The sequence below is a fragment of the Cydia splendana genome, chromosome 24, assembly GCF_910591565.1.
Source record: "Cydia splendana chromosome 24, ilCydSple1.2, whole genome shotgun sequence".
Lineage (NCBI taxonomy): Eukaryota > Metazoa > Arthropoda > Insecta > Lepidoptera > Tortricidae > Cydia > Cydia splendana.
In genome coordinates, this window is record NC_085983.1 from 8,993,509 (window position 1) to 9,021,052 (window position 27,544).

Genomic DNA, 27,544 nt, shown 5'->3' on the forward strand with positions numbered 1-27,544 from the left:
CACCACACACATGATGTCTCCTCTACACGATGGGCCAACGCCGGCCACTCCAAGGGACGCATTTATGCGTTAGAGGGAGCAAGTGATATTGCTATCTCATTCTACCGCATGGCTGCGTCCCTTCGAGTGGCCGGCGATGGCCCATCGTGTAGAGGAGCCATGACACGCAAATGTACGGTTAATATTTATTTCATTTCTATATTTATGGGAGTGTGTAGGCATTCGTTTTCCAAATAAGACAATTATTGTTGTGTTATATCAGTCTTTATTATACAAATAAATTATACATACTAAATATAGTCCGTCAACCATGTTAGTCAGTATTAGTGGCATAAACGGTTGACCAGACTATACTTGTAGTAACTAGAGTCCTTCTAAAGGCCCCAGTACTCAATGGGCCATCGCCGGCCACTCCAAGGGACGCAGCCATGCGGTAGAATGAGATTGCAATAGCACTTGCTCCCTCTAACGCATAAATGCGTCCCTTGGAGTGGCCGGCGATGGCCCATTGTGTACTGGGGCCTTAAGCTAACTGCACCGACTGGACGGCACAAAGTATGGTATGGAGTGACATTAAAAACGTCCAGTTATCATAGTGATGTTATGTGTATAATCAGCTAAATCTATTTCCGACTATTACCTCGTAAGGCCCAATGTGCATTATAATGTACACTCTGTTTTAATCTAATTTGAACCTTTCAAAACCTGAATAAAGTAGCATTTCATTTGTTTCATTGTTTTCTAAAACAAACGAAAGTCACCCTAATGTTTTATACAACAAGGGTCAAATTAAAAATATGGATACTTTCTATGGTGGGCCTTACGAGGCTTATAGTCTGTAGGCATGCAATATAGATTCTTCGTGCTTATCGTCTTTACTTTAGTTGCGTCCATTTTAGGGTTCCGTACCTCAAAAGGAAAAAATGGAACCCTTATAGGATCACTCGTGCGTCTGTCTGTCCGTCTGTCACAGTTACACAACTACTGGCAACTAAGCAATTAAGTTGAAATTTGGTACACATATGTAAATTAGTGACCCAAAAACGGACATGTAACGTAAATAAATCAATTTTAAACATGGGGGCCACTTTTGGGGGGTAAATGAGAAAAATAAAAAATTAAGTTTTTCAAAGTGATAGAGAAAGAGCTCATTTTGAGAATTTTAAATATATTTTTTTTTATAATTTTATAATATATAGGTTAGAAGTTATTTAAGAAAATAGCCAAAAAATGACCATTCCCCCTCCCCCCTTTATCTCCGAAACTAATGGATCAAAAATTATGAAAAAAATACACAAAATAGTTCTTTACCTATAGATGACAGGAAAACCTATAAGAAATGTGCAGTCACGCATGAGTCGGACTTAATGTACGGAACCCTTGGAACGCGAGTCCGACTCGCACTTGGCCGGTTTTTTTAGTGACAAAACCTAACCTAAGGTACATAGTGTGAGCTAGTCGTCGTCCCGCTGGTAGGCGATGCTGTTGCTCTGCGTCTGGTGGAAGATCTGCACGAGCGGGGAGGTGGGCGACAGCGCGCCGAGCCGCACCCACTCCTTCAGCGTGGACGCGATGTCCGGGCTCTTTAGCTCTATCGTCAGGTTTATGTTTTTCTTCAACCTGCAAAACATACATAGTCTGTCAAGCCACTTCCTTCAGCAGAAAAAGCGGCAAATTAAAAAAATGTAGGCGCAAAGACTGGTCTTCCGTAAAAAAATTGAATTTCGCGCCTTTTTCTACTGACAAAGTTGTTTGACAGGCTATATTATTATTGGTAATTGAGTCAGTCAACTTTTTTACAGATGTCACAGAATAAGTAATAGTACCACCGTACAGAAAAAGACACTTCCTACAAAACCGAAGTTTGACAGCGATTCAGGGTCGAATCATGATATCCCTTTCTAACTTATGACACCATCCCTTTCGACTGTTTAGGGTTGTCAACATTCAAGTAATTATCTTAACTGTGGTCGTGCACGCAAAGGGACGTCAAGTGGTGCCAACCCTAATAATTTCTCGGAGCAATGCTGAGCCGAACGGAGCCGAGTTTGCCCGAAGTCAGGAGTGCCTCCCCGCTGTAGATGTTCAAGGGTCGCGGCCGCGGAATATTGTCTATGTTGCGAGCCGTGGGCCGTATTGTATTCAATACGGCCCGCAAAAACCAAGCGAAGGTCTGGCATAGACCAGGGCTAGCATAGAACAAAATTGTACCCGACATTACCTATTAGGGTCAAAGAAGGGCTCGGAGGTCTGTATCTTGAGGTCCGTCATCAGCGGCGGGTTGGGGCCCATCACCAGCTCCATGTACTCTTCATTGTAGCCCCTGGAGAAAAAAAGTACCCACACTAGATTTAGACCAGCGGTGGAACAAAAATGGGTTTTGATAACATTAAAGTTTTTTCTTTTTTGATATGTTATTGCATGCATGTTAAATAACATTTATGTAAAATATTAGAAAATTATAGGTGGAGCGTTCGGCCATATTTAAATATTTTAATTTTGCTAAATAACTATGTAAATATAAAATTAAAGTTACAAAAAACTGTAACATGTTCAATAACACTTTAATTTATTCACAATATTCGGTTTTTAGAAATCTGGAACAGCTGCTTTCTGGTGAACGTAAAAACACGAATTACTTTGTCAATAAAGAATTAAAGTGGCTGATATTGTAAAATTACGATATTATCTATCAACTTAGTATACTTGTAAAAAGTTAGAAATGTAGACAATGTGCTTGTCTAGATATTGATTTCTGGTTAAGCAGTATAGCCAATATTGAATTAAAGTTTGTAGAGTTAATATTACACGGTCATAATAAAGATCTTAGTTCCCACACAAAATATTAGAAATATAAAATCACGGCGACACTAAATACTGATACGTAAGTATGCATTCCGCGCTTATATTGAGTTACATTTCAAACGCGCGGCGTTTTCGCGCGCCGCGCTGTGCGCCGTGGCAGGAGGCAGCGATGGACTGGTGGCGGGCTAGCGATTAGCGCGGTGCCCGTAAAAAATACGCAAAACGTTTATAAAATTATTATCAATGGTAAATAGTTATATTGTTAATAGTAGGTACACTAATGGAAACTTACCTACACTTATTTATTTCTATATGTACTAGGGATTGCCCGCGGTTTGGTTTACGTAGAATTCGTTATCGTGTTAAGTATAGAAATAATAGATACATTTGAAAATTATTTTAGGTGCATTGTCATACAGATAACCACCCTTGTTAAAGTATTCTTCAAATTCAATAGACAGGTGTCATTTCAATATAATTTTGCGTAATTTGGCGCTTTTAGGTTATAAATGACTAGCGACATATATTTTTTGTTTAAGAGCGATATTCGATATATATATCTCCGATAATATTTAATTTATCATTTAAATCAATTTCAAACTAACGTTATTCAATATTTATCATTTTAAAGTCAATTTTACCAACCAACTGAGCTTTACGAGTATACCTACGGAAACAACTCAAAATTTGCATCAAATTAAATGCCACTCTTCTTATCCGTTTCGAACAATCAAGAGGGCCTTTACGAGCTGATGTAGTGAAAATTTTATTTAACCCTCGTCCCTTGAAACCTTCACTACGCTCGAGGTTCAACTTTACGAACCACTCGCTACGCTTGTGGTTCAATTTCAGAATGTTTCGCTTGTTTGGGTATCAATATTAGCACGATTAATCAACAAATTTTCCCCTTGTAAAACAAATAAATAAGGTAGGTGAGGTGCAGGCATATGAGGCCCGGCGGGTAACAAGGCCCAGCATTCAAAAATAGCAGTTGCTCCCTTTTATTCTGAATTTGTACTTGTTGCTAAGAAGATCCACTGTCAGTGCAGGTAAAAAGGTCCAGTCCCGGGCCTTATTGAACGTATGAGATGTATAATAGATTTAAATATTTTAAGATAATTTTGAATATTTTTAATCTCTCATTAATAAGGCCGATTTGAAGAAACTTCTATGAAATTATGACTTATAAATAACACCTTCACTGCGTGGGCTGTCCAAATCGCTACAGACTTTTCTTGGTCTAACTCTAATAATTTTTCACTTGCTTTATTGACCTAAAGACGTTTTAAAGAATCAAAAAGTCTAATAAAATTTAGACACTTAAACTTTTTAAAGGCAGTAACTACTTACTTATATAGGTAACTTTTTTTATTAATACATAGGTAGTTATTTACGATAGAAGTGCGAAAAATAGAAATTTTGCAACGAATGACGAATTTTAAAACACGGCCAAAGGGAGTTTTTTAATGTGCTTATTATAGCACCGGTGTCGTAATGTAGCACCAGGGCCCTATTTCACCAACGTGACAGGTGCGACAATTCGACAAGTCTCATTGTTGCTGACGTCACAGGCATCCATGGGCTACGGTTATAGCTTACCATCGGACGGGCCTTATTCCTGTTTGTCACTATCATTGTATTATTAAAAAAAAAACTTTATTATATCGGCAAAAAACAGGTATTGTCGTATTTCTTGTTACAATTGTCCAAGTCCCAGCCCCCCCTTTGCTACAGTCCAACCCGAAAGGCACCTTAGGTCGGCGCTTACGTCATTATTACCGGCGCCCCAATACTAATGCGGTGCTACGCGACGTAAGCGCCGACCGCCATATTCAACGTGGTTTGTCACATAGTACCCTGTAAAGGTATGATTCCAGGGATAAAAAATATGTTATAACGTTATCCAGCGTATAATGGAATTCATAAAAGTTTTTCTTTATAATTACTACAAGTAAATTTGTTCATATTTGCATATTATTAAAAAGGTAAATGAAAAGTAATTGAGTAATTTAATTACTAATTAATGTAATCACAATTGCAAATTACACAGAAAAATTAATTACATGTAATTAAATTACAAACATTTTAATTACATGTAATTAAATTAGTAATTAAATTACACGAGTAATTAATTACGCCCAACACTGGTTGGTGGCAAACAACCACACCGCTCGTCTGATGGTAACCGGTTACCGTAGCCTATAAAGGCCTGTGACGTCAGTAACAGTGATGTCGACAAATGTCGCACCTGTCACGTTGGTGAAATAGGGCCCAGATGTACAGTAAAAATCATGTTAAAAGATAATACTAACTGTTACGAATAAATATTTATACTGTAAAAAATTATCCCACCAAAAACATTTTCATGTAAAATGTTGCTAAGACGAAACCATAAGCCTAAGACTCGCACTGTTAAAAAGTTATCAGATCTCTTGTCGAGCCAAGCTTCAAACTCTACAAGCCCCTTCACTAACTCTACACCTTAGTCAAAATATGTGGCTTGGCTGTTTTGCTACCGCCACATAGGCATAAGGTGAAAAACTTATTATAATCATTATTTTTAGGGTTCCGTACCTCAAAAGGAATAAAACTGAACCCTTATAGGATCACTCGTGTGTCTGGCTGTCCGTCTGTCACAGCCTATTTGCTCCGAAACTACTGGACTAATAAGTTGAAATTTGTCTATAACCCAAAGACATACATGTAAAGTAAATATGTAATATAAATTTAAATAAAGGGGTCACTTTTGAGATGAATGATAAATAGAAGAAAAAAAACTATATCTTTGTTATATATCAAATGAAGGGGCTCATTTTAGAATTAGAATCTAAAATATATTTTTTTCATAATTTTAAAATAAATAGTTTAGAAGTTATTTAAGAAAACAGGCAAAAAATTAACATTACCCTTATCTCCGAAACTACTGGGTCTTTTTATTATGAAAAACATACACATATTAGCTCTTTACCTATAGATGACAGGAAAACCTATTAGAAATGTGGAGCTAAGCGTGAGCAGGCCTATGGAACTCTCTGCGCGAGCTCGGATTAATACCTACGAATCTGCTCCCGTTCACGGTAGAAAAGCAAGCCAGTTGGTTGCCACACGCGCTCACGTACGCACGTCACCGCGCGCCGCACTGTCAATTTTTACGATAGTTACACGTACGGCGGGATTCGGGAAATGAATTAGAGATGCACTAGATAAGAAATAGTAAAGATATGTGACGTTCCACGGCAAAAGGTACCATTGCCCCGACTGAATATTGGAGTGGCGATAATAATAAGCGTAAGCGCCAGCCGCCATAAGGTACCTTTTGCCGTGGAACGTCACATATCTTTACTATTTCATATCTAGTGAATGTCTAACGGCGCGATATCTTACAGTTCGAATCGCGCGGGTAGTAGGTACCTACCTACTATTGAATTTCTTTAATTAAACATGTAATGTTTAATATGTGTGACAAATGTATAGATTTAGATATCTATCTATTTGAAATAGGTAGTAAATTTTTAATTTATTTTGGTAAATGTTTATTTTAACGACAGTAAGTTTACACCGGAAAGTGCCTACTCATTTTTGCTCTGGTTAACTTATAATTAATTACCTTTATTCATGGGGTTTCTATTATTTTTCTTTACTATGTAACATTAATCTCTATCTGGTTTTAAATTACACGAAGTTTTAAAACTAATTCTTGCTGGGATTATTGCGCGGTTTATAAAACGGCGTAAACACTGCGGTTACTGCAGGGACATATGACCTTTTAAAATGACTATTTCGCAAACACTAAAGCATAATCGGAATATTAGGTATAATTTAAGATTTAGCTTTCCGTTTATTTCACTCCTCTGTTTAAGTGGGTATTTATTTATCATTTCTAAGCGTCAGCAACCCTAGCGTTGTGCCGGTGCGCGCGGTGCGGGGAGCGGCGCGTTGAAGGTCACTCCATTGTATTTTTGTGTAGGTATCAAAACGGTAGGTATTTGCGTTTTGTTTGAGAGATAAGTATCTGTTCGTAAGAACTATTGTATAATCTGTGGCGTGAGTCGGACTTAAGTACTTAGTTTTTGATCCGATCCCTACGGGTTTTTAAAAGACATTTTACTCACTTTTCACTAAAAAAACATATTGTTAAAAATTGTGTAATGTACGGAACCCTTGGAACGCGAGTCCGACTTGCACTCGGGCGGTTTTTTTATTATACATACAATAGTTCTTGTAGAAACGAAACGGCCGAGCCACATACTTTGACTAAGGTGTAGAGCTAGTGAAGTTAGGGCTTGTAGAGTTAGAAGCTTGGCAAGAGATCTGATAACTTTTTGACAGTGCGATCCTTATGGTTTTGAAACGTGCTATTTTAAAAGGTAAATAAGATTGCAAAGCTCCGGCTTGTTCAATAAAGCATAGCACGTTAGCACAGAAAATAAAATTAACTTAATTAGTAAAAATGTGGTGTCAAAAATTGCTTGCTGGAGGAACCTATTTTGGGAGATAAAAAGCGAACAAATTTATATTTAAGGAACTTTATTTATTACTAAAATCTTGCCTATGTAATGTTAGTGGCTTAATCTAAACTTATGACCTCTGTGTGAACCTCTAACTTGATTTGACGACACCTAATGGTAGAACTTAGCTCAGTGGACGGCGGGGCCGCTTAATAGGTCCAGAATAAAGCTTCACACAGAATTCTACTTATTTAAGAACTAAATTATTGTAACACTAAATTCGATGTACCAGGATTTTCAAAAGGCTTTATGCTACTTTAATGGTTGCTCATAGTTTTAAATTCACTCTACACTTTACAGCTGGTGCTGATGCCCTACAAAATTAAAACATGGAAAGGACCGACCTCAGGATGAAAACCTTCATCAGACGCTGCGGGGTGTCAGGCTGGTTTCCCCGAGAAGGCTAGAAGCTGAGCGGAGATGTAGAGCTCAGGGGCCGCGCACGTGGTATCCAGACGACGTGGCAGTGGCAGATGGGATGCTTAAATTCCTCGATCCAGGAGGTCTCCCAAACAATATTCATAAATTGACTTCCAAGCTTTTGAAATGATGAAATAAATTAATCAATAAATTTAATTTAAATTCCCGGCTCCTGTAAACCGAGAAAAGGTTATATTAGCCGATGCCCTTTATGGCCGCTAGAAAAGAAACGAAACAATTGTAAATTTAGCTCACCGCACTGGAAGCTGCTAAGACTTCTGGCGGAGCGCTCCCTTCCCTCGAGCAGGAGTCACTCTGCAAAGAACCAAACCCTGGTTAAGAACAAACCCACAACGTTTTGCGCCATTGTGGAGTTGATCACCACGAAATTTAATTAGTACTCACTCAGTGGAGCTTCCGAAGGACTCAAGCTGTTTCCATCTTTCGGACCACCATGTCGAAAGTGTGGTCTTCCCATGAATTGTGCTCTTGCGAGCGAGTGTCCCCAGAGGGGTTCCCAAAGCAAATGTGCAAATCATTCTCGAATGAACTCCTCCAATATGGAGGTCCCTGAGGGCCTAACAAAAGTAGGGTGGCAGTCCCTTGAAGACACAAATCCTTCGAAAATTCTATCTGAATTGTTTAGACAATTTCACTCCTGAGCCTAAGAAATATATTTTTATCATTAAATCTAATATTGTTTCATTCCAGAGCCACTTTGTAAGTCTGTAATTTCTATGTTTTGTTTTATATCAAAATTATTTTTTACCTGAAAAAACATACCTAAATCATACAAAGTTTTCCTGGAGTGACAATATAAATATCTCAAGTTTTATTTATTTTTACTCGTATGACAACCCCGACAACAGATAAGCATCTAGAGGTGCATCTGAATGCAACAGATTATGCAAAGAAGTGCAATTAATATAGTTCGTTTCGGACACTGTTAAAAACGTTGAAATAAGAAAAAGTATTTTTCTTTTGATCATGAATCATCTCAATAATACTTAATATAAATTTAGAAAAATGTACTACGTTACAGTTTCGTCTGGGCAACATTTTACATCAAAATGTTTTTGGTGGGATTTCACTTCTTTTTGTAAGTTGCTTATAACAATCTTCCATCCCCTAATTTAAAGGGTTGGGGGTGATTTACTATTAAAAATCCTGAAATAAGTATCTGGGGGCATCTGTTACACAATGTACTTCTTACTGATTCCCCATATAAACCCTTCACCCCGTAAGGGTAAACTTTGGGGTTGAAATCTGCCTTCACCCCGTAAGGGTAAACTTTGAGGTTGAAATCTATTCTATATCCTTCCCCATAACAATACCTATCTACATACCAAATTTCAACTAAATCGGTTCAGCGATTATTGATTCCCCATACAAGATTAAACCCCCTCATCATCCCCTTAGGGATTAAAAAATTCAAGTTTTTGAATTTATTTGTTGTTTGTGTAATAAAACTATCTTACATATCAAATTTCAGCTTCTTAGAGGACTTCAGGAAGTACCCTAAAGGTATTGATAATCATCAAGTGAGTGAGTCAGTGACGAAATCGAAGTTTTTAGATATGAATAAAATCTAAAGTATAAGAGCTATGCAATTGATATACTTAATAAGTCCGAGAACTTTGTTTATCTAGTATAATCCAACCCCAAGTTATGAGGGTTCCAAAAAACGACGAAGCGCTTCGAGAAAAGGTAGATAGTGCCCTTGCGCTTTGCTCGTCTTGGCGGGGGCACTGCCGTGTCCCCAGATGTTAAAACATAATAATAATAAAGATTTATGTTTAGTGACTTTAGTTACCTACTATTTTCGCGTAAACTAGACAATTTTTATATCTTTAGTTAATAAGGCCCAAAAGAATTATTTTTAACTTATTATAAATATCCTCTTGTTGTGAAGTACCAAATATTGTTATTTGTATATGTATTATTAGAGAGAAGCCTTACCAGGTGGCGCTAATTTTTTCAAGACCAGCTTTGAGCAAAGTTGTTTCGCGCTAAACCAATAGGTGGCGCTCAATTACCTACTGATTTGCTGCAACTTCAGCCCGCAACAACTTCACGCAAATAAATGGCGCCATATTGCCATCCTCTGGTTTGACCCACTTTTGGCTCGACACTGGTGCGGTGCGGTTGTCCCGAAATTCGCGATCATTTTTGTCCACGCTTTATTTAGTTTGAATTTAATTTTGATTTGTTCGTTTTCATCAATAAATTGAAATTACTTTTGTAGCCTATGTGTTTTTCCTTATAAATTCTCATCCCCTTGCTAAAATCAGAAAGCGGGATATTAAGAACTAACGCATAGCCTTACATTTCTATTGCTTAAGCCGTCTTGATTTAAATTTTAAATTATCGAATAACAGTTATTGTGTCACGTCCCATCGTCATATTTGTTTTGATGCCGATTATTTTTCTTCGTGTATGGATTTATTGAAATTGTGCAATACTATAACCGTAGTTTTTGGAAGTGATTGTTTTTTGTTCCTTTTTTTGGGAAGCGTTAAGTACAAATAACGTTTTGTGCAATACAATTGTTAACTTTGTTTTTTTTTCCTTCTTTGTTGGTAACGTGTTCTTAAATCGTACCTACCTACCCAATTGTAAAAAAGTTAATTAGTTTTGTGATTTTGATCTTCATATCGATAAAGTTTTGGCAATGACTGACAGGCGGTCACGTACACGAAGTAGGAGTCGTCATCGTAGTAGAAGTCGTCATCGTAGTGAAAGTCGGTACCGTGATGACCGTAGATCTAAAAACGTTGACCTTAAAAAAGAAATGCGGAAAATTTTTGAACGTTTAAGTGCTTTAGAAAGACAACCACCCTCATCGCAATCAGTGTCGCTGCCAGCCATAGGTCGTCGGGACTCCGGGGGCACGCCGCCGGGCACGCCGCCGGGCATGCCACCGCGGAGACGCAGCCGGTCTATGGCACACGCGCCTGACCACGTGGCGGTTAGCGCCAGTCCACGGGCGCAGTCTGCGAGCAGTGCAGTGGCTTCGGAGCAAGCTACAACTGAAGCATTGGTGAACGCGATACGATCCATCAATAACGCGGTGAGATCTAACCATTCTTATTATATCTCTAACTTTGACCCTAGCATACACGACATTGAAGGCTGGTGTGAGGAGGTAGATCGAGCTAAGGTAACAAACAACTGGTCCGACAATGAATGTTTATCTCGTATTGGCAATTGTCTAAAAGGGGACGCTCGAGTTTGGCTCAACGAATGGGTTACGAACGACCGCAGCTGGAGCAATTTTAAAAGGGAATTTAAGCCTTTATGTCCGAAAAAGCCTAATGCGGCTAATATTTTATTTGATGTAATGAAAACCGATTCCGACCAGTATGTTACATATGCTGACTACGCGCGGCGATCGTTGCTCCGCCTGCGAGCTGTAGCTGGATTAAGCGAAGAACTAACGTCTGCTATTGTGATTCGTGGTATAACGGACCCCCAAATTCGAGCGGCCGCTACAAATGCCAAACTCTTGCCAAGTGATTTGGTTGAATTTTTATCAATTTACGTCAAGCCAAATTCAACCAAATCTGGTAGTTCTTCTGTTTCCTCATTACGAGGTAATCGCGACGGTTCCAAAGGGCGGCGTCATAATGACGTTGTACGCAAGCGTCGGTTTGAGAGTGGCAAATGTTTTTCGTGTGGTTTACCCGGTCATGTACAAGCTTCTTGCAACAAAAAGGCTAAAGTCGAGGACGTTAACACTCCAAGTTCAAATCAGGCTGCTGTCACGCCTGGTGCCTCAGCAGCAGCGGCAGTAAAAACCATAGTGTGCTCATTTTGCAAGAAGCTTGGGCATAAGGTGGAAACCTGTTATGCCAAAATGAAATCAGAGTCTCGCAATCAGTCAAATGTAAATTTTTGCCGGGAAGCTGATAGTGAGTGTGATAAAGATGTAGTTGCGGCCGTTATACAAGGCGTGCCGGTTGATGTTTTAATAGACAGCGGGTCGAAAGTTACACTTATCTCGTCAGACATTTTAAAGCATCTTAACGTTCCGCGTAAGCCCGTGTTTCGCGTATTAAAGGGTATTGGTGGTGAAGTAGTGGTTACTCAATGCGTCACTTTGCCAATTGAATTTAATGATGTCACCTTAGAAATGGATTTATTTGTTATGAATCCCAGGGATATGAGTGCACCTGTAATAGTGGGAACTGATGTGCTTAACCGCGATGATATTTTGTACGTGCGCAGAGGTGTGGATCAAATTCTTACTCGTGTCACTAACGATCAAGAAACAGTGATGGTGGTCGAGTCTGATGGTCAGCTTCCGATAAATACAGAATTAACTGGAGATGATTTGAACAAACTTCTTGAGCTGATCAAAGAATTTTCGCCATTTTTTATAACTGGTACGGCCGTTTCAACTGTTAAGACTGGAAGCATGGCCATCAGGCTTACCAACAACACACCGGTGCATTATAGACCATATCGGCTCTCACAGGCTGAAACTTTACGCGTCCGGGAAATCATAAAAGATCTGTTAGAGAAGGGGGTTATTCAAGAGTCCGAGTCCGAATACTCAAGCCCCATTCTTTTAGTTAAAAAGAAGGACGGCACAGATCGTATGTGTGTCGACTTCAGAAAATTGAATGAGGTCACGGTTAAGGATCGATCCCCGTTACCACTTATTGATGACCACATCGATCGACTAGGCCGTGCTAAATATTTTAGTAGTCTCGATATGGCCACCGGATTTCACCAGATTCCAATGGACAAGGACTCTGTACCGCTTACCGGTTTCGTGACGCCAGAGGGGCATTATGAGTACCTAAAAATGCCTTATGGTCTCGCTAATGCGCCAGTTGTATACCAGCGCATCATTACCAAGACCCTGCAGCACCTCATTGAATCTGGTAAAGTCCTGGTGTACATTGACGACGTGTTGATTATCAGTGAGACCGTTGACGAAGGGATTGCTACTTTACGAGAGGTGCTTTCAACTCTGACAAAAGCCGGGTTCTCTATTAACCTCAAAAAATGCTCATTTTTGTCGACGAAAGTCGAATATTTAGGCCGAACCATCAGTCAGGGTCAGGTACAGCCGAGCGCTCTTAAAGTGAAAGCCCTTGCTGAGTCTCCGGTGCCTCAAAATGTGAAGCAGGTTCGTCAATTTCTCGGACTGGCTGGGTATTTTCGTAGATACATTGAGGGTTTCTCGTCAAAGGTAGCATGTATTGCCAGACTAACAAAAAAAGATGTTCCTTTCGTATGGGGTTCCGAACAAGAAACTGCACGAAAGGACATTATAGCGCATTTGACGAGTGAGCCTGTTCTTGCTATCTTTGATCCGAAACTACCCATAGAGGTTCACACGGATGCCAGTTCAATAGGTTATGGGGCGGTCTTAATTCAAACTCATGGCTCTGGTCACAAGCGTGTGGTTGAGTACTTTTCGAAATTGACCCAAGGCTCAGAACAAAACTATCATTCTTATGAGCTTGAGACTCTTGCGGTGGTCAAGGCCCTGCAACATTTCAGACACTACCTGGTGGGTGCGCAGTTCAAGGTCGTTACCGATTGTAACGCTTTGAAACTGACTCAGAAAAAAAAAGACTTACTGCCACGAGTTGCCAGGTGGTGGATGTACTTGCAGGATTTTGATTTCTCGCTCGAGTACCGCAAAGGCTCCGCTTTGCCTCATGCAGACTATTTAAGTCGCAATCCGGTTAATGTTGTTCGGGTTCAAAAGCCTCAAAATTGGGCCCAATTGGCCCAGGCTGCAGATGAAGAGTCTCAATCCCTCTTACAAAAATTAAATGATGGCCAGTTAGATTCCAATCAATATGTCAAGAAAAATGATCTTCTGTACTATCGGTACTGTCCTACTGGAGAGCAAGCCCGACTCTTATATTACATTCCAAAAGGCCACAGACTCAGTCTTCTCCGCGTCTTTCACGACGAACATGACCATATTGGTGTCGACAAAACGTGTGATCTTCTTTTAAAACACTTTTGGTTCCCGGGTTTTCGCTCCTTTATTCAAAAGTACGTGTCACATTGTTTGGTATGCCTTTCTCAAAAAAAGCTGCCACGTGCTCCCCATCAGCCTATACATTCGTATGAAAAACCCGATGTTCCCTTTGAAACCATTCATGCCGATGCACTGGGTCCTTTACCTGAATCAAATGGTCATCGTTACGTCCTCATTATTGTGGACAGTTTTTCGAAGTTTTGCCTTTTATACCCCATGATGCGCCAGGATGCTGGCGAGCTAAAGCGACATTTCACAAACGCTGTGTCACTTTTTGGCACTCCTAAGCTTATTGTTGCGGATCGTGGCCGCATGTTCCAAAGTGCGGAGTTCACTAATTGGGTTTCTGAGTTGGGGAGTCAAATCCATTTGATAACCCCTGAAATGCACCAGTCGAATGGACAGGTTGCACGATATTGTCGGACCCTGCTAAATATGATCAGGGTTGAGAGTAACTATCGTCAGGAAGAGTGGTCATCTGTCATGTGGAAGTTGCAACTGGTTATTAATATGACGAAGCACAAGACTACTCAGATGTCACCCCTTAATCTGTTAGTTGGAGTCGACGCCATGACACCTGTTATCCGCAACGTCGTGCGGGATATTGCCATTGAAGGAAGTCATCAAAATAGGGAAAGTCTACGAGAGATGGCGAGACAGCGAGTGTCTGAACGTCTACAGCGAAACCGCGATTTACAGGATGCTTCGGTTAATAAAAATAGGCGCGAGCCTCGTATGTTCGAAGTGAACTCTATGGTTTTTGTTATTAAGAAGGCACAATCCACAGGAAAGCTGGACTCTGGAATGCGGGGCCCATATCGCGTAGTCAAGGCACTGCCTCATGGGCGGTACGAGCTGCGGCTGCTTGCAGGCTCCTACGGGAAGACCACCCAAGCTGCGGCCGAGTATATGGTTCCTTGGAAGGGCGAGTGGACTCCGGACACATGTGCTGCCTTTTTCGAGGGTGAGCTACTCCCCTATATTGTTAAGTGAGCAGACCTCACTTTGCAAGCAGACCTTGCATACTTGTCACTTTATGTAGTGAGCAGACCTCACTTTGCAAGCAGACCTTGCACGATTGTAACTTGATGCAGTGAGCAGACCTCACTTTGCAGGCAGACCTTGCATCTCTGTCCATTTATTTAATGATCAAATCTTCTGTTGTGCAAGCAGACCTTACACGATACATGTCCCGTTATCATTTTGATTATTTCGTGAGCAGACCCTCACCAATTTGTAAGCAGACCTTACACGATACATGTCCCGTTATTATGAGCATCCCATTTTGTTTATTTTGACAAGTGTGTTGTTTCTGTTACGCAGATGCAGACAATGTTGAACCGGAGTCTGTCGCCGCGGGTCCAATGCCTCCCAGGTCAACGACATTGGATGGTGGACTCGTTACACCCATGCCGACCGAAAAGGATACTTCCGGTTCCGCTACGACAGGTCAAGATTCATCTACCATGGGAGATTAAGGAAAAGAGACCGAGGCGGTCTCGTGTCAGGAAAGGCCGTATTAGAGAGAAGCCTTACCAGGTGGCGCTAATTTTTTCAAGACCAGCTTTGAGCAAAGTTGTTTCGCGCTAAACCAATAGGTGGCGCTCAATTACCTACTGATTTGCTGCAACTTCAGCCCGCAACAACTTCACGCAAATAAATGGCGCCATATTGCCATCCTCTGGTTTGACCCACTTTTGGCTCGACACTGGTGCGGTGCGGTTGTCCCGAAATTCGCGATCATTTTTGTCCACGCTTTATTTAGTTTGAATTTAATTTTGATTTGTTCGTTTTCATCAATAAATTGAAATTACTTTTGTAGCCTATGTGTTTTTCCTTATAAATTCTCATCCCCTTGCTAAAAGTATAACTCTTAAGTTAAAAACAATAAAATTTGTTATTGTCTACTGTCAAAATGATTATTTTTTGCGGGATTAAGTAATACCCTGCTAGTGTTCAATAAGGCCCACAATAGGACTTTTATAAAAGGTATATTTTCCAAGAGTATCGTAATATTTTTATAACTATTTTGGTATAATGAAGAAACTTCAATAAATAAGATACCTATTTGAGTGAGTTTTTCATACTTAATATCCTGTTTATTAAAAAAAAAACCATTTTAATTTAAGGTGGGCCGTATATAGGCATATACGGCCGACACGGAATATACAATAAGGTGAGGTCACTTACCTTATTGTATATTCAATATGTTTTTGTAATATTGAGCAGTTGGTTTATAATATACATAATATGATATTGACGTTGAATAGGACAGGACATGACAATAGGAACCAGAAATAGGTATAGTCGGTCAAACCAATTTGTCAGTAAATAAAAACAAAAAACTATATTCATCTTTTTCTTTTGGGTGCTAGTACTAGTGTAAGTCAAAGATAGTATGATGATTCTCTCTATGTTGAAATGAGACAGTCATTTGACAAACTATGGTAAAAAATAGTTGTGAATATCATGTACATTTTTATTACAATTTCGAAATTTAAATGTTCTTCCTAATCAACTCTGCCACTAAACTAACTGATAACTTGGTATCCGATCCGCTAACTCGGCGAATGAATCGCCAATTCGCCAACTCTCCGAGCCGAGTCAACGCTATCACACTGCTACTAAGGCCATTCAAAAATAAACCTTAATTCGAGAGCCCGAAGGTTCTTATATGACAAACAATACATTATGACTTAAAACGTTATGGGAAACAAAGGGACCCCTTTAATTTCACGTAATGTCCGCATCTAATTTATATATATGTCCACAGTAAACAAACAAATGAATGATAAGAAAAGACAGACAGTGCTGTGAGCGGCAGGTGGGGCGAGGCGAGGGGCGAGGTATAGGTAGGCTATGATAGGCTCTCGGGCGCCGCGCCGGCGACACTGACGGACCAGCGCGGCGTATGTATGAATTTCGCGCCTTTTTAAATATATTTTACTATTACAATGCAAGCTACACACCGAAATTTCTTATTTTCCATAATATGGCTGCGTATATTATTTTATAGTAATAGACTTATTTTTACAGACTCTAATTCAATATTAGATATTATAGGACAAAAAACGCATATTAATTCTAAAGCATATATCTTATTCTTCTAAATTTTTAGCTTGCCTATTAACTTAAGAATTTAGATATGTTGTTGTGGATTTATTAAACTTTAATTCAATATCGACAAAATAATAAGCTAATTTGTAGTTTGAATAAGAAGCACGTTAAAAAAAATTCTAATAATTTTACATTATAAAGCGTCATACATATTTTAAACGATGGAACTTAAACATTGCACTTTAATTCAATATTAAAAAATCATTACTAAAAATATATAAATACCTAATTTATATCTAACGCTCGTTCTAACTTTTCGTCATATTTTACAAATATGCTTAAAAATATGTCCCATGTCAGATAAGTATCACTTTTTCATCTTTAGAATTATCAAAACTTTTAGTGCAAAAATCCGGTCCCACTATTGGTCTAATTAGGGATTGCTGATGACGTATTTAGATACTCAGATACGACGCTGGTATCCAGGATTGCTCCGTTTTTTTCCTAATACACATGTACTCTGTCAAGTCATTTCCGCCAGTAGAAAAGAGCGGCATTCGTCCCATAGAAGTCCCATAGTTTCGCGCCTTTTTCTACTGACAAACTTGTTTGACCGGCTATAGATAAATTGTGATATGCCATCAGAAAAGGGCCCGTATACTCCATGTGCATAAGCATGGAAAGCCACAATGCATTCAAAGGATAAGTTCGCCTTGTAGTTCTTACTAATTTTATGATATTTTTAGGGTTCCGTAGCCGAATGCTAAAACGGGACCCTATTACTAAGACTCCTCCGTCCGTCTGTCTGTCGATCACCAGGCTGTATCTCATGAAACGTGATAGCTAAACAGTTGAAATTTTCACTTTGCCGCTATAACAACAAATACTAAAAACAGAATAAAATAAATATTTGAACAGAAACAATAAGAACAAATATGTTTTGACTCTTTCAATTATGTTACAATCTAAGTACAAAAGAATAATTAAGGTTGTCTATTTTTAATTTTATGTTAATATCTTATGTTTTGTGTAACCCGTGCGAAACCGGGGCGGGCCGCTAGTAAATGATTATGATTTTGTGAAGTCATACAATGCGTTCATTACTAATTTCCTTTCTGGTAATTGCCTGTGGGGCAGGACCCCGTGAGGTGGGTCCCTGTGTGCGGGGTCCCTGTGAACAAGGGTCCCTGTGTGCAGGGTCCCTGTGAACAAGGGTCCCTGTGTGCAGGGTCCCTGTGAACAAGGGTCCCTGTGTGCAGGGTCCCTGTGAGCTAGGGTACCTGTGTGCAGGGTCCCTGTGTGCCGGGCTAGGACTCACTTGTAGGTAAAATCTATGCCGTTGTCGGTGAGCAGCGGCTGCGGGCGGTACTCCGGAGCGCCCCGCAGGAGCCCCGCGTGGTCGCCGCCGGAGCCCCGCGCGTGTATGCGCAGGAGGGACGGGATGTCGCGGCCGTGGAGGCTCTCGTCCGTGTAGGTTTTATAGCCGAGACCTACATAGAGATAGTTATGTATTGAGGGCGGTGAGACGAGACCTCAGATCAAAAATATTTATTATCAGTACATTACCTATGTATTAAGAGCGGTAAACAAGAAATTACGAACGAGCGTGAATTGGAGCCCGAAGCCGAAGTCGAGAACTTAATTAACACGAGTTCGTAATTCCTGTATCGGCCGTGGCACACAAAGTTTTTCATCACACTTATGACGAAAAATAAATTGAAACTTCAACATTTATTCAGTAAATAGGCCACAGCCACAACTGTAGGCCAAATGTATGGTGCAATCTTTTCGAGCGATGGCGCCATAACCTTCAGCCTACTCTCGAGTAGATGGCGTTAATATTAATATTTAACAAGTTAACACATATCAGTGAAAGAATAATGATCGAAGTCAAATGGCGTTCTAACAGTTTTAATCGTCTGTCGAAAGATGGCAGTAAATGTACTGTAGCTACATAATTTACCATGACAGTAACTCTATACTTCAAATTCTCTTTGGTAACAGGGTCTTTGCTATCACTCTTGGTAATTACCTTCTACAATGGCCTTCAGCATGGTCTTGGCCCCTAGGGAGCTGAGCAGCGCCACGGGCCGCCCCGGCGGGACCGCGCAGTACAGCGTGTTGCCCTGCCTGCTCGCGGACACTAGTTGTACGCTGAAGTACACCAGGTCACCGATGTTCACTGACTCGACCTTAAAAAACAATGTTGGGGATTAATGCGAGTAAATGTTAAATAAGACAAAACTTCGTGTAACTTCGTGCGGGCGGCGACACGAGCACACTTGATGAAAAATTCTAAGTGGTTAAAAGGTAAATGGGGTTCTATTGTGTACAGTTTTCGCTCATACCACAGTGGTCATATTCTTGGGTGCCTTGGCCTTCCGCAGCGCGTGGCGCACGCGCGACGTCATGGCGGCCGCGGACGCGGGCTCCTCCGACTCCGGCTCCGACAACGACACCAGGTGCCACACTCGGCTCTGGGTTGCTACCACTGCAATTCATTATTTAATTAATTTGCTTGCTTTCATAATATTCCTTCTTTAAATTTAATGGCCTTATAGCAAAAATGCCATGAGTAAAATGCCCCTTGCAATGCTAAAATTGATGCAATTTGAAAAATATACAGTCACCATCAGATATATCAGGCCGATTAAGGTCTTCACAAATATCTGAACTAAGCCCCTATTATCAAAATGTTAAGGTGTATGTTCAGATATTTTTGAGTACCTTGCCTGCTCTGATATATCTGAGGGCATCTGAAACATTTGCAAAATGCCCCTTCTCTGAAATGACCTGACCACGCCTGTATGTGTCCTGTAGATTTCACAAAAAAAATCATAAAACTTATTTTCTAAATCTAAAAGGATCACTACAAAGGGACATTTCGCAAGAGAGGTTGTAGGCATATTATGCTAGAAAGTGAAGGCTAGGGTTGGCTGACTCACTCTAAAGGTTTCTAAAGGGCTTTTCTCTCTTTAATAACCTCCATATTAGCAACTTTTTCTTGTACACAATAACTTAATTATCTACTCATATGTATTATATGTGTCTGACATCTTCAAATCTACTGTATAACATGTCATTAATTAATGTGCAATTATGGCCTCCTTACCAGCTAGATTTCATACTCAGGTATATAAAAGAACCTTGGAGGCCTTCTTAGAATACATATTTCAATAAAATTTACTCACATTTAAGCTTCAAGCGGTTCAACAAGTCATCATATTCTTCAGCCGGCAGTGAACGGGCTATGTGTTTGCAGAGCACCCTCGCGGCGCTCGCAGACGTCATGGGCAGTCTAGAGGCGCGGATTGCGCGCGACACGTCGCCCCAGAGGAGCCCCAGCTCCGGTAATACCGCGACACAGCACGCCTCAAGCGACATTTTGGAAATCGTTGCTTGAAGCTCGGATAACTCTGAATACATGATAATAGGTTAGTTATGTGATATACAAACATACTGCAAATGTCCAGAATTTACTTTTTTTGCAGAAAAAGAGTGGAAATACACGTAAAGGCATTCAAATATCAAAATCTTATTTTACTAACTTAAAATGCAACTGTTCGTATAGGGCAGCAATTACATATTTTTATCACTTACTAGATTTAGGATCAGCGGTCATCTTGGAGACTTTTTATCACTATTAATCTAAGAAAATCTCGAAAATTGATATAAGATTTCGAAAGATACAATCTAACCAATTCAAAACATAACGTAACGGTACGATGCTGTCAAAACAAAGTGCGCAAACAAACCATGGACAATCTTTTTATTATTCCATAATAAAGCCTACACACATGTGCTACGCTGCCAAGCTTAAGGTTAAGGTACACTTCCAGAGAAACTTGGCAAATTGTTATACTGGGCTAATCACGAAATACGTTATAATATAGAACGCTTGTATTTAAAGTAAATACCTTATTATATTGCTTTTTATTATTGAATTTCATCAAATAATGATTACGATTTTTGTATACTTGACTTGGCAGCTTGGCAGTTTAAGAATATTTCCAACTGCATAAAAAAAATCTCCCGCCAAATGTGGCCATGTTTTGATTTGACATCTTGATAATTTGAGTTGAAGATGGTCGACGACTGCAACAAGTGAAAGCCTTTTTCTTATACTGTAATGGAAGAAAGTTACTGAAATGAGTGAATTAAAGTGATTAATAACAATTGATATTAAAATATATTCAAACTACAAATTACGGCTTCCAAAATGGCTGCTAAATTCCTGAAAAAACGGGAAGTAGCTAAGCTTGTGACTGAAAACAGGCAGCCTTGTGTTTTCTGCAATCAGGATGTGGACGATGAAGTGATTTTCGGCAAATTATACTCTTATGGTGATATACAATGTCATTACTTCTGTGTGGTAAGTTGCAGATTTGTCACCATCATGTAAATTATGAAGCCCATCCCTTTTTAGAAACCTTTACTCTTTACTGTTCTTTTCTAGAACCATATTCTTCAGCAGCGTTGATATATTTTCCCAAAACACGCATGTATTTATTTGGTTAGTTATTGCTTCAGAAGATATCTCAGTATCTCTTCTAGTTGTAGAAACTAGTAAGCAAGCTGGAAATATTGTATCTTTTTTGGAAATGTAAGAAACACACTAATCAATTATTAAATCATAATGAATCGGCTACATAACAATCAACTCAATACTATCAATCAAAGGAATTGTAATCAATCTCTGCCTACCTCTTTGGAAACAGACATTAAACACATAGGTATATAATTTGCATATATGTATCTGATAAGATTTATATTATGAGCTTATTTTGTATTGTAGTTTATTAGTATTTTAATTTTTTTCATGTTTACATATCTTGTTTTTGATTAGCTACACAATTCTGAAAATTTGTTGCATTAGCTCCAATCGCCTAAGGTTCTCTGAAACTAGGATTTGCTTAACCTGTCGATTCCCACGATGTGACGTCACCATAAGCGTTGCGACTCATATATGAGTCGTGGGAACGGAGGGGTTAAGAGAAATCTGGTCTGTTTTTTAATATTATTTAGACCTAATATTTATCTTTTGTTGAATTCTATAGTTCGTTTTTTTAGCATTAGAAATAAGGTAAACAATCTTGATGTGTCTTTTAATTGAAAAACACATTTTAAAAATAAGCTACGGCAAATATGTAACAATTATGTATCTAATACGATCATTTATATTCTTCTGCTTTCATAAGTAATAGTTTTTGATTTTTCAAAAACGTTTTCAATTAAAAGACATGTCAAATTCGCTTACCTTCTTTCAAGTTCTTTCTAATGCTAAAAAAACGAACTATAGGTATAAAACATGAGTAGGAGACAAATTAAATTAGTGGCAAATTAACAACTTCTAGTTCATTGGATTGGATTGATATAGGTCATTGCACTAGTTTTCGTCCACTTGACGAAATTTGATTAAAAACCTACATTGCTGCACAAATTTGAACTTATTGCAATCCTTAATGTCTATTTTATTTTAACTGAGCCCAAAAAGTCTCAAGTCTCTGATAACCAGTTTTTTGGTTAACCGGTTTGCAATCCCTGTGCCATATAAAGCAGCCAATTAATACTAGAAATAAACATAAGCTTGCAGTGCCCTTCACTCGGCTCCATAAAATTAAAAAATCATTAATGGGTAATTGTGTAAGATTTTATAATAAACTTCCAAACCATATTACTGAATTATCTATTAATCAATTTAAGAATTATGTAAAGCGTGTTATTTCTGAAGCTTATTATACCACAAATGATAATACAACGTGGGATTAATTGTTATTCGAAATGATTATTTATTTATTAGGTATATTTGATTATTGATGACTTGATGAGGAAATGGATATTCCGATGTAATACTATCTACTTCTTTAATTACTTATGCTTTTTTTTTTGTCATTTAGATTTTATTCTAGAAATTCTAGACTAGTATTTTTTTATACAATGTTTTTAATGTTTGACAATCCTTTTGTGAAATTCTTAGTGTTAAATTTGATATCGTCGTTGCGCTTACCAAATCTGATATGTGCGAGATTTTATTCAAATGAATTAATACCTTATGTGTTTCGTTGCTAGGTACCTATTTGTCTATCAAAAATCGAACACATATCAGATTTGGAAAGCGCAACGACGATATACTGTATAATAATCCAATTTTATTATGGAATAATATTAACATCAATAAATTGCTCTGATAATTAGATTAAGATTAATTACGATTCATAAGAGCTTGTTGCTAGGCCTACATGAATAAAGTATATTTTGTTTTTTTTTTAGTATTTGTTGTTATAGTGGCAACAGATACACATCATCTGTGAAAATTTCAACTGTCTAGCTATCACGGTTCATGAAATAGGTACAGCCTGGTGACTGACAGACGGACAGTGCAGTCTTATTAGGTACGGACTCAAAGGGTAAAAACGGGACTCTATTACGTGGAACTCTAAAAATGGGTCAGAACCCTTATTATGCAAAGAGAAAAGCCTAATACATTGTCTATTTTACATTTGTTAATTCTCACTTTCATGTTTCAGCTGTTATCCTGCTGCCTGGTGCAAAAGGGCCGGGACACGGAAGGCCTGTTTGGTTTCCTGTACAAGGACATATTGGCTGAGGTGGAGCGGAGCAAGAAACATGTATGTTACTATATAATTGCCTCCTGAGACCCCCGGCACAATTTTTTGTACATATTCCACAATCTATTCCGAACTTTCGTTTATTAAAGAAGGTTCCAATTTCAACAACAAAACAACTGTGTTTGGGTTAGGGTTGAAAATTCTCGAAAAAATCAAATCACTATTTTCCGTATTTTTCAGTTTTTTTGGAAAAGAAATGAAACTTTTTTAAACTAACGACAGTGTCAAAGTCAATAGACATTTTCACAAAGGACAGCCAGCACTTAGATAATAAAACACACGACTAAACAGGTGAAGTTACCTAAACTATGGATTAAATATAAATGGAAAAATTCACAAGTTCTTTTCAAAGTGCGTTTTTTTTTTCGTTTATTTCCTATTTTTTGTTAAGTGACATTGTTTTTTTCCGAATAAAACTTTAAAAAACATGGCTTTTAGAAAAAAAACGGGAATTTTTCCGGGTTTTTTAAACCCTAGTCTGGGTCTCAAGAGGATAAGGCTCAGTATGGTTTATTTTTAAAAACTTCAAAAAAAGACATTTTGTACCCATCGGGTTAGTTTTAGTTAGATTAGGGTTAGTTTACGATAGATTGGTAAGGCTTCTAAAAACTCAGGTAAAAAAAAAGTATAGTATAAAAAAATTACCTTTATAATAGGGACCTGAAAAACATGTCCCTTCATGAAACATTGTACAACAATTGTTTTAAAATTGCGATAAGTTACTTGATATTTATCTTGCAGAAATGTTCGTACTGCGGGCGCGGCGGCGCCAGCCTGGGGTGCTCGGTGGCGGCGTGTCGCAAGCAGTTCCACCTGCCGTGCGGCCGCCAGAAGAATGCTGTCTCGCTCTTCTACGGCAATTATAAGTATGTGTCTCTTTTTAGTCCGTCTGTCTTGACAGGTGCCCCAAAATGGGTAATTTTGCAGGTTTACTTTGCTTTCTTTGCAATATTAAAACTTCAGTCCCCGTCTATCCAATTCCCTGGACAATGAATCCCTGTTTCCCGATTATCAATCTGTATTCGTCAATACCCCAATAAACTTTTATTTTCTATTTCTTGTATTGTGAACTTCTCTTTAGTAATGCACAATAAAGTCATCATCATCATCATCATCATACGCCTTTTCGTCTATAGCAGACGATTTATGGATCGATTAACACCGGAGAAACACCGTTTTTGGTGGCTGAATAGACCAATGCGAGACCGACATGGTCTACCACAGGTCTGACAAGAGAAGTTTGGGGAAACCGGTACTGAGACACCAAAGTACAATAAAGTATGTTTGTATTATCATTGACGACTGACTTTACGCACATGTATTAACAATGAACATTGCAGATCGTTCTGCGAGCTCCACGCTCCGAAACAGAAGATATCAGACGACGTGATGGCGAAGGCCAAGGAGAGAATGAAGATTGAGAAACAGAAGAAAGCGGGCAAGATACCCGCCAGCGGGGAAGGAAACCAACAGGCCGGTAAGATAAAGATCATTTATGTATGTAGGTTTACATGTTTAACCTCATTTGGTATACATTTTTTGAACTAAGAAAGAAGAAGAAATGCCACCAGAAGCAGATCTAATCGGTAGAATCTTGGTGAAACAAATTCAAAATATTGTACCCAACGCCTACTTATGTAACCTAATATAAATATGTAAATAAATCATTCATTAATTGAAATAACATTTTTTGAAAAAAGACGATGAAATTCTACCACAAGCATATGTAAAAAAATAAGTATAATAAATTATGTAAGTGAGAATGGTTTCATTAGATCGTTATAACTTATAAATTCTAAATAATAATTAAAATAGGTGAAATAAATGCCTCCTTAAACGCCAAGCCTAGGTGTAATATTGGAGAAAAGAAATGAAGGAATGTTTACAAAAACAACATAACTGACTACACTGGTTGATACCTGAAACGATTAACAATGTTCTTAAAAAAGTGTCAAGCGCTCTAAGCAGTTATGTTGTTTTTGTAAACATCCCTTCAATTATAATAAGCTTAGAATAAATTTAAAAGTGGAAAAATTACTGTCTTGGGTGAGACTTGAACTCACGGCCTCTGGATCGATACTCCAGCGCTCTGCCATCTGAGCCACCAAGACCTCATCCATAGGCAGCAAAACTCTGAAAATTCTTTTCTTTTAAATTTATTCTAAGCTTAATAGTGTGACACGGCACTTTGTATGGTTAGCTCAGTTTAACGTTTTTAGGATTGTCTCGAATATAGTGTAGTTTTGTTCTATGGCAAGGAAGTCTTTGATATAGCAACAATATACATGACGGGCATTCAGCCAATAGGAAACAAATTGAAGCTGATGGTGTTGCTACTTCAAATTAAATCCTAAATTTATGGAATAATATTAATAAATATTTAAATCAAAAACTTAATTTATAAATACAAAATAGGTTGAAATATATTCAAATAATTGAATATGATTTATTTCTTTGGGTTATACTTGCATATAAAATTATTCCATGAATTTCATTAGTTACTGTTATTTTGATTGTGTCATCCCAGGGACAGAATGGTTTGAGATCATTTCCTGGCTGGTTTTCGCCCTGGATGGGCATCTTTTATACATAGAACAGTGAAGCGAAGTACATCATGCTCTGGTAGCATCGATCAGAGGCTTGGTTATGCAGTAGCCGCTGCATCCATGAGCTAGGGAGCTCATGCTGTTGTTATTTTGCCACAAACAGTAAGTAGAATATGATAATATATAGATGTCCTCGGGTGCAACTCCTTGTTGAACCTTTGTTTGACCATTTCGCTTTGTTTCCAGTCTGCTGGTAAAACAATGTTGGTGGGAGGGAATATCAGAGCTGTGAGATGAGTCCACTCTAGGAATTTCCAGCTGGTGAGAAACTTAGATCATATAATGTCTCTTAGGTTAGCAGAGCACATGCTTCTAGTTATTAATCTTGAATTGTTTCTTTCAGCTGATTGGGGTTTTTTCGTTTTTATGTTACTACGTATGTGAAATCAGTTCGCATATCAGAGTATGGAAGTCTGTCCATATTCCTAAAACTTCAAGTGTGTCTGGTGAGCAGTTCGCCATAAGAATTTCGCTCTTCTGCTGGATGGAGGTGACGTCACCTTCAAACTGAGACCTTAGTCCTTCGGCGTTGCTCTGCGGTGTCGGGTCAGATTCCCGCTGCAGCAAATCAGCTCCGGCACAGCGGAGGATCACACGTCGGGCTTGAACTGGTGGAACATTGTTATGAGGTTGGTGTACGCTTTCCTTCCGTCCTAGAAGCATTTCAAAATTTAAAGTTAAAGAATTTAGTAGAATCATATGTGATGGCAAATGATAATTTAGGGACTAACAAATTTAGATAGGTCTGCTTGTAAATCATTTTAGAACCATTTCTGGCACGACCCAGCTCTGTCGTCTGACATTATTAAAATAAGGTGCTTATGCTAGCTTAATGATTTACATGTAGAATAACTGCCCATGTTCGAATTAGTAATAAATGATGTGTCACAAAAACTAACTTTCATTCATGTCCTTTATTGCCCTGAATAGTTGATGGAAATAAGTTTAGCACCTGCTTGAGCTTTTGGTAAGATTTAGTTTTTATTTAATTTAGTAACTTTAATTGTCCGTGAGTTTCCTCAGGGAAAGCCCACAGCCGGGCTAGGAATATTTACGTGACAATTTGGCGCCCACAGATTCCGTCTTAAAGCCCTATTTGCATCATAAATCAGTTTGTATCACTGCCATCACATATAGATAAAAAAAAGTTTTAGTAGTACTTACGTTTAGGTGAAATTTTGAGCTTGTGCTTTGCTTGTGTACGCTCTGACAACGTTAAGTATAGGCTTTAGCTGTTTCACTTTGAGTTTTGCCTAAATTATTGCACGATATTCAGTATATTTTGTAAAAACTTAGAAGTAAGTGCTCGAATTTTCAGTTAGTTACATTGTGCTGACGTTTTGTCAGGAAGTAAAGTGTCAAACTTTAAGTACCATTTGGCTACTTTTAATGCATGAGATTTAGACTTAAGAGGCTGTATAACTTAAGTTATTTTACATATTTTCTGAGTATAAAAAAAAATAATGTGTAATTCTAGTGCATAATTTAGTACTCATGCACTATTTTATTGTA

General features: G+C 38.6%; 2 protein-coding genes across 2 annotated transcripts in view; one reads left to right on the forward strand and one right to left on the reverse strand.

Moving 5' to 3' along the window:
- Positions 1-575: 575 nt before the first annotated feature.
- Positions 576-20,544, reverse strand: LOC134802422 (uncharacterized). The gene is made up of 7 exons (XM_063775083.1): positions 20,398-20,544; positions 19,989-20,213; positions 19,146-19,288; positions 18,830-18,989; positions 18,116-18,287; positions 2,222-2,323; positions 576-1,620 (listed from the first exon to the last, which is right to left on the reverse strand). Exons 1-7 carry the CDS (start codon positions 20,417-20,419, stop codon positions 1,455-1,457), a joined length of 990 nt encoding a protein of 329 aa, XP_063631153.1. The 5' UTR covers positions 20,420-20,544; the 3' UTR covers positions 576-1,454.
- Positions 20,545-20,885: 341 nt separating this feature from the next.
- Positions 20,886-27,544, forward strand: part of LOC134802490 (uncharacterized) — a 45,474-nt gene continuing 38,815 nt past the window's right edge. Inside the window, exons 1-4 of the mRNA XM_063775169.1 lie at positions 20,886-21,169; positions 23,325-23,426; positions 24,168-24,292; positions 24,767-24,903. Coding sequence (XP_063631239.1) covers positions 21,017-21,169; positions 23,325-23,426; positions 24,168-24,292; positions 24,767-24,903 — 517 coding nt within the window. The 5' untranslated portion in view covers positions 20,886-21,016. The remainder of the gene's footprint in view (positions 21,170-23,324; positions 23,427-24,167; positions 24,293-24,766; positions 24,904-27,544) is intronic.

Excerpts from the sequence above, each read along its gene's own strand:
- LOC134802422 (XM_063775083.1), bottom strand. The coding sequence starts at position 20,419 with ATGACCGCTGATCCTAAATCTA. Across the intron at positions 18,288-18,829 it reads GCTGAAGGCCATTGTAGAAG|GTCTCGGCTATAAAACCTAC; the intron begins GTAATTACCAAG and ends ATCTCTATGTAG. Across the intron at positions 1,621-2,221 it reads CCCTTCTTTGACCCTAATAG|GTTGAAGAAAAACATAAACC; the intron begins GTAATGTCGGGT and ends TATGTTTTGCAG.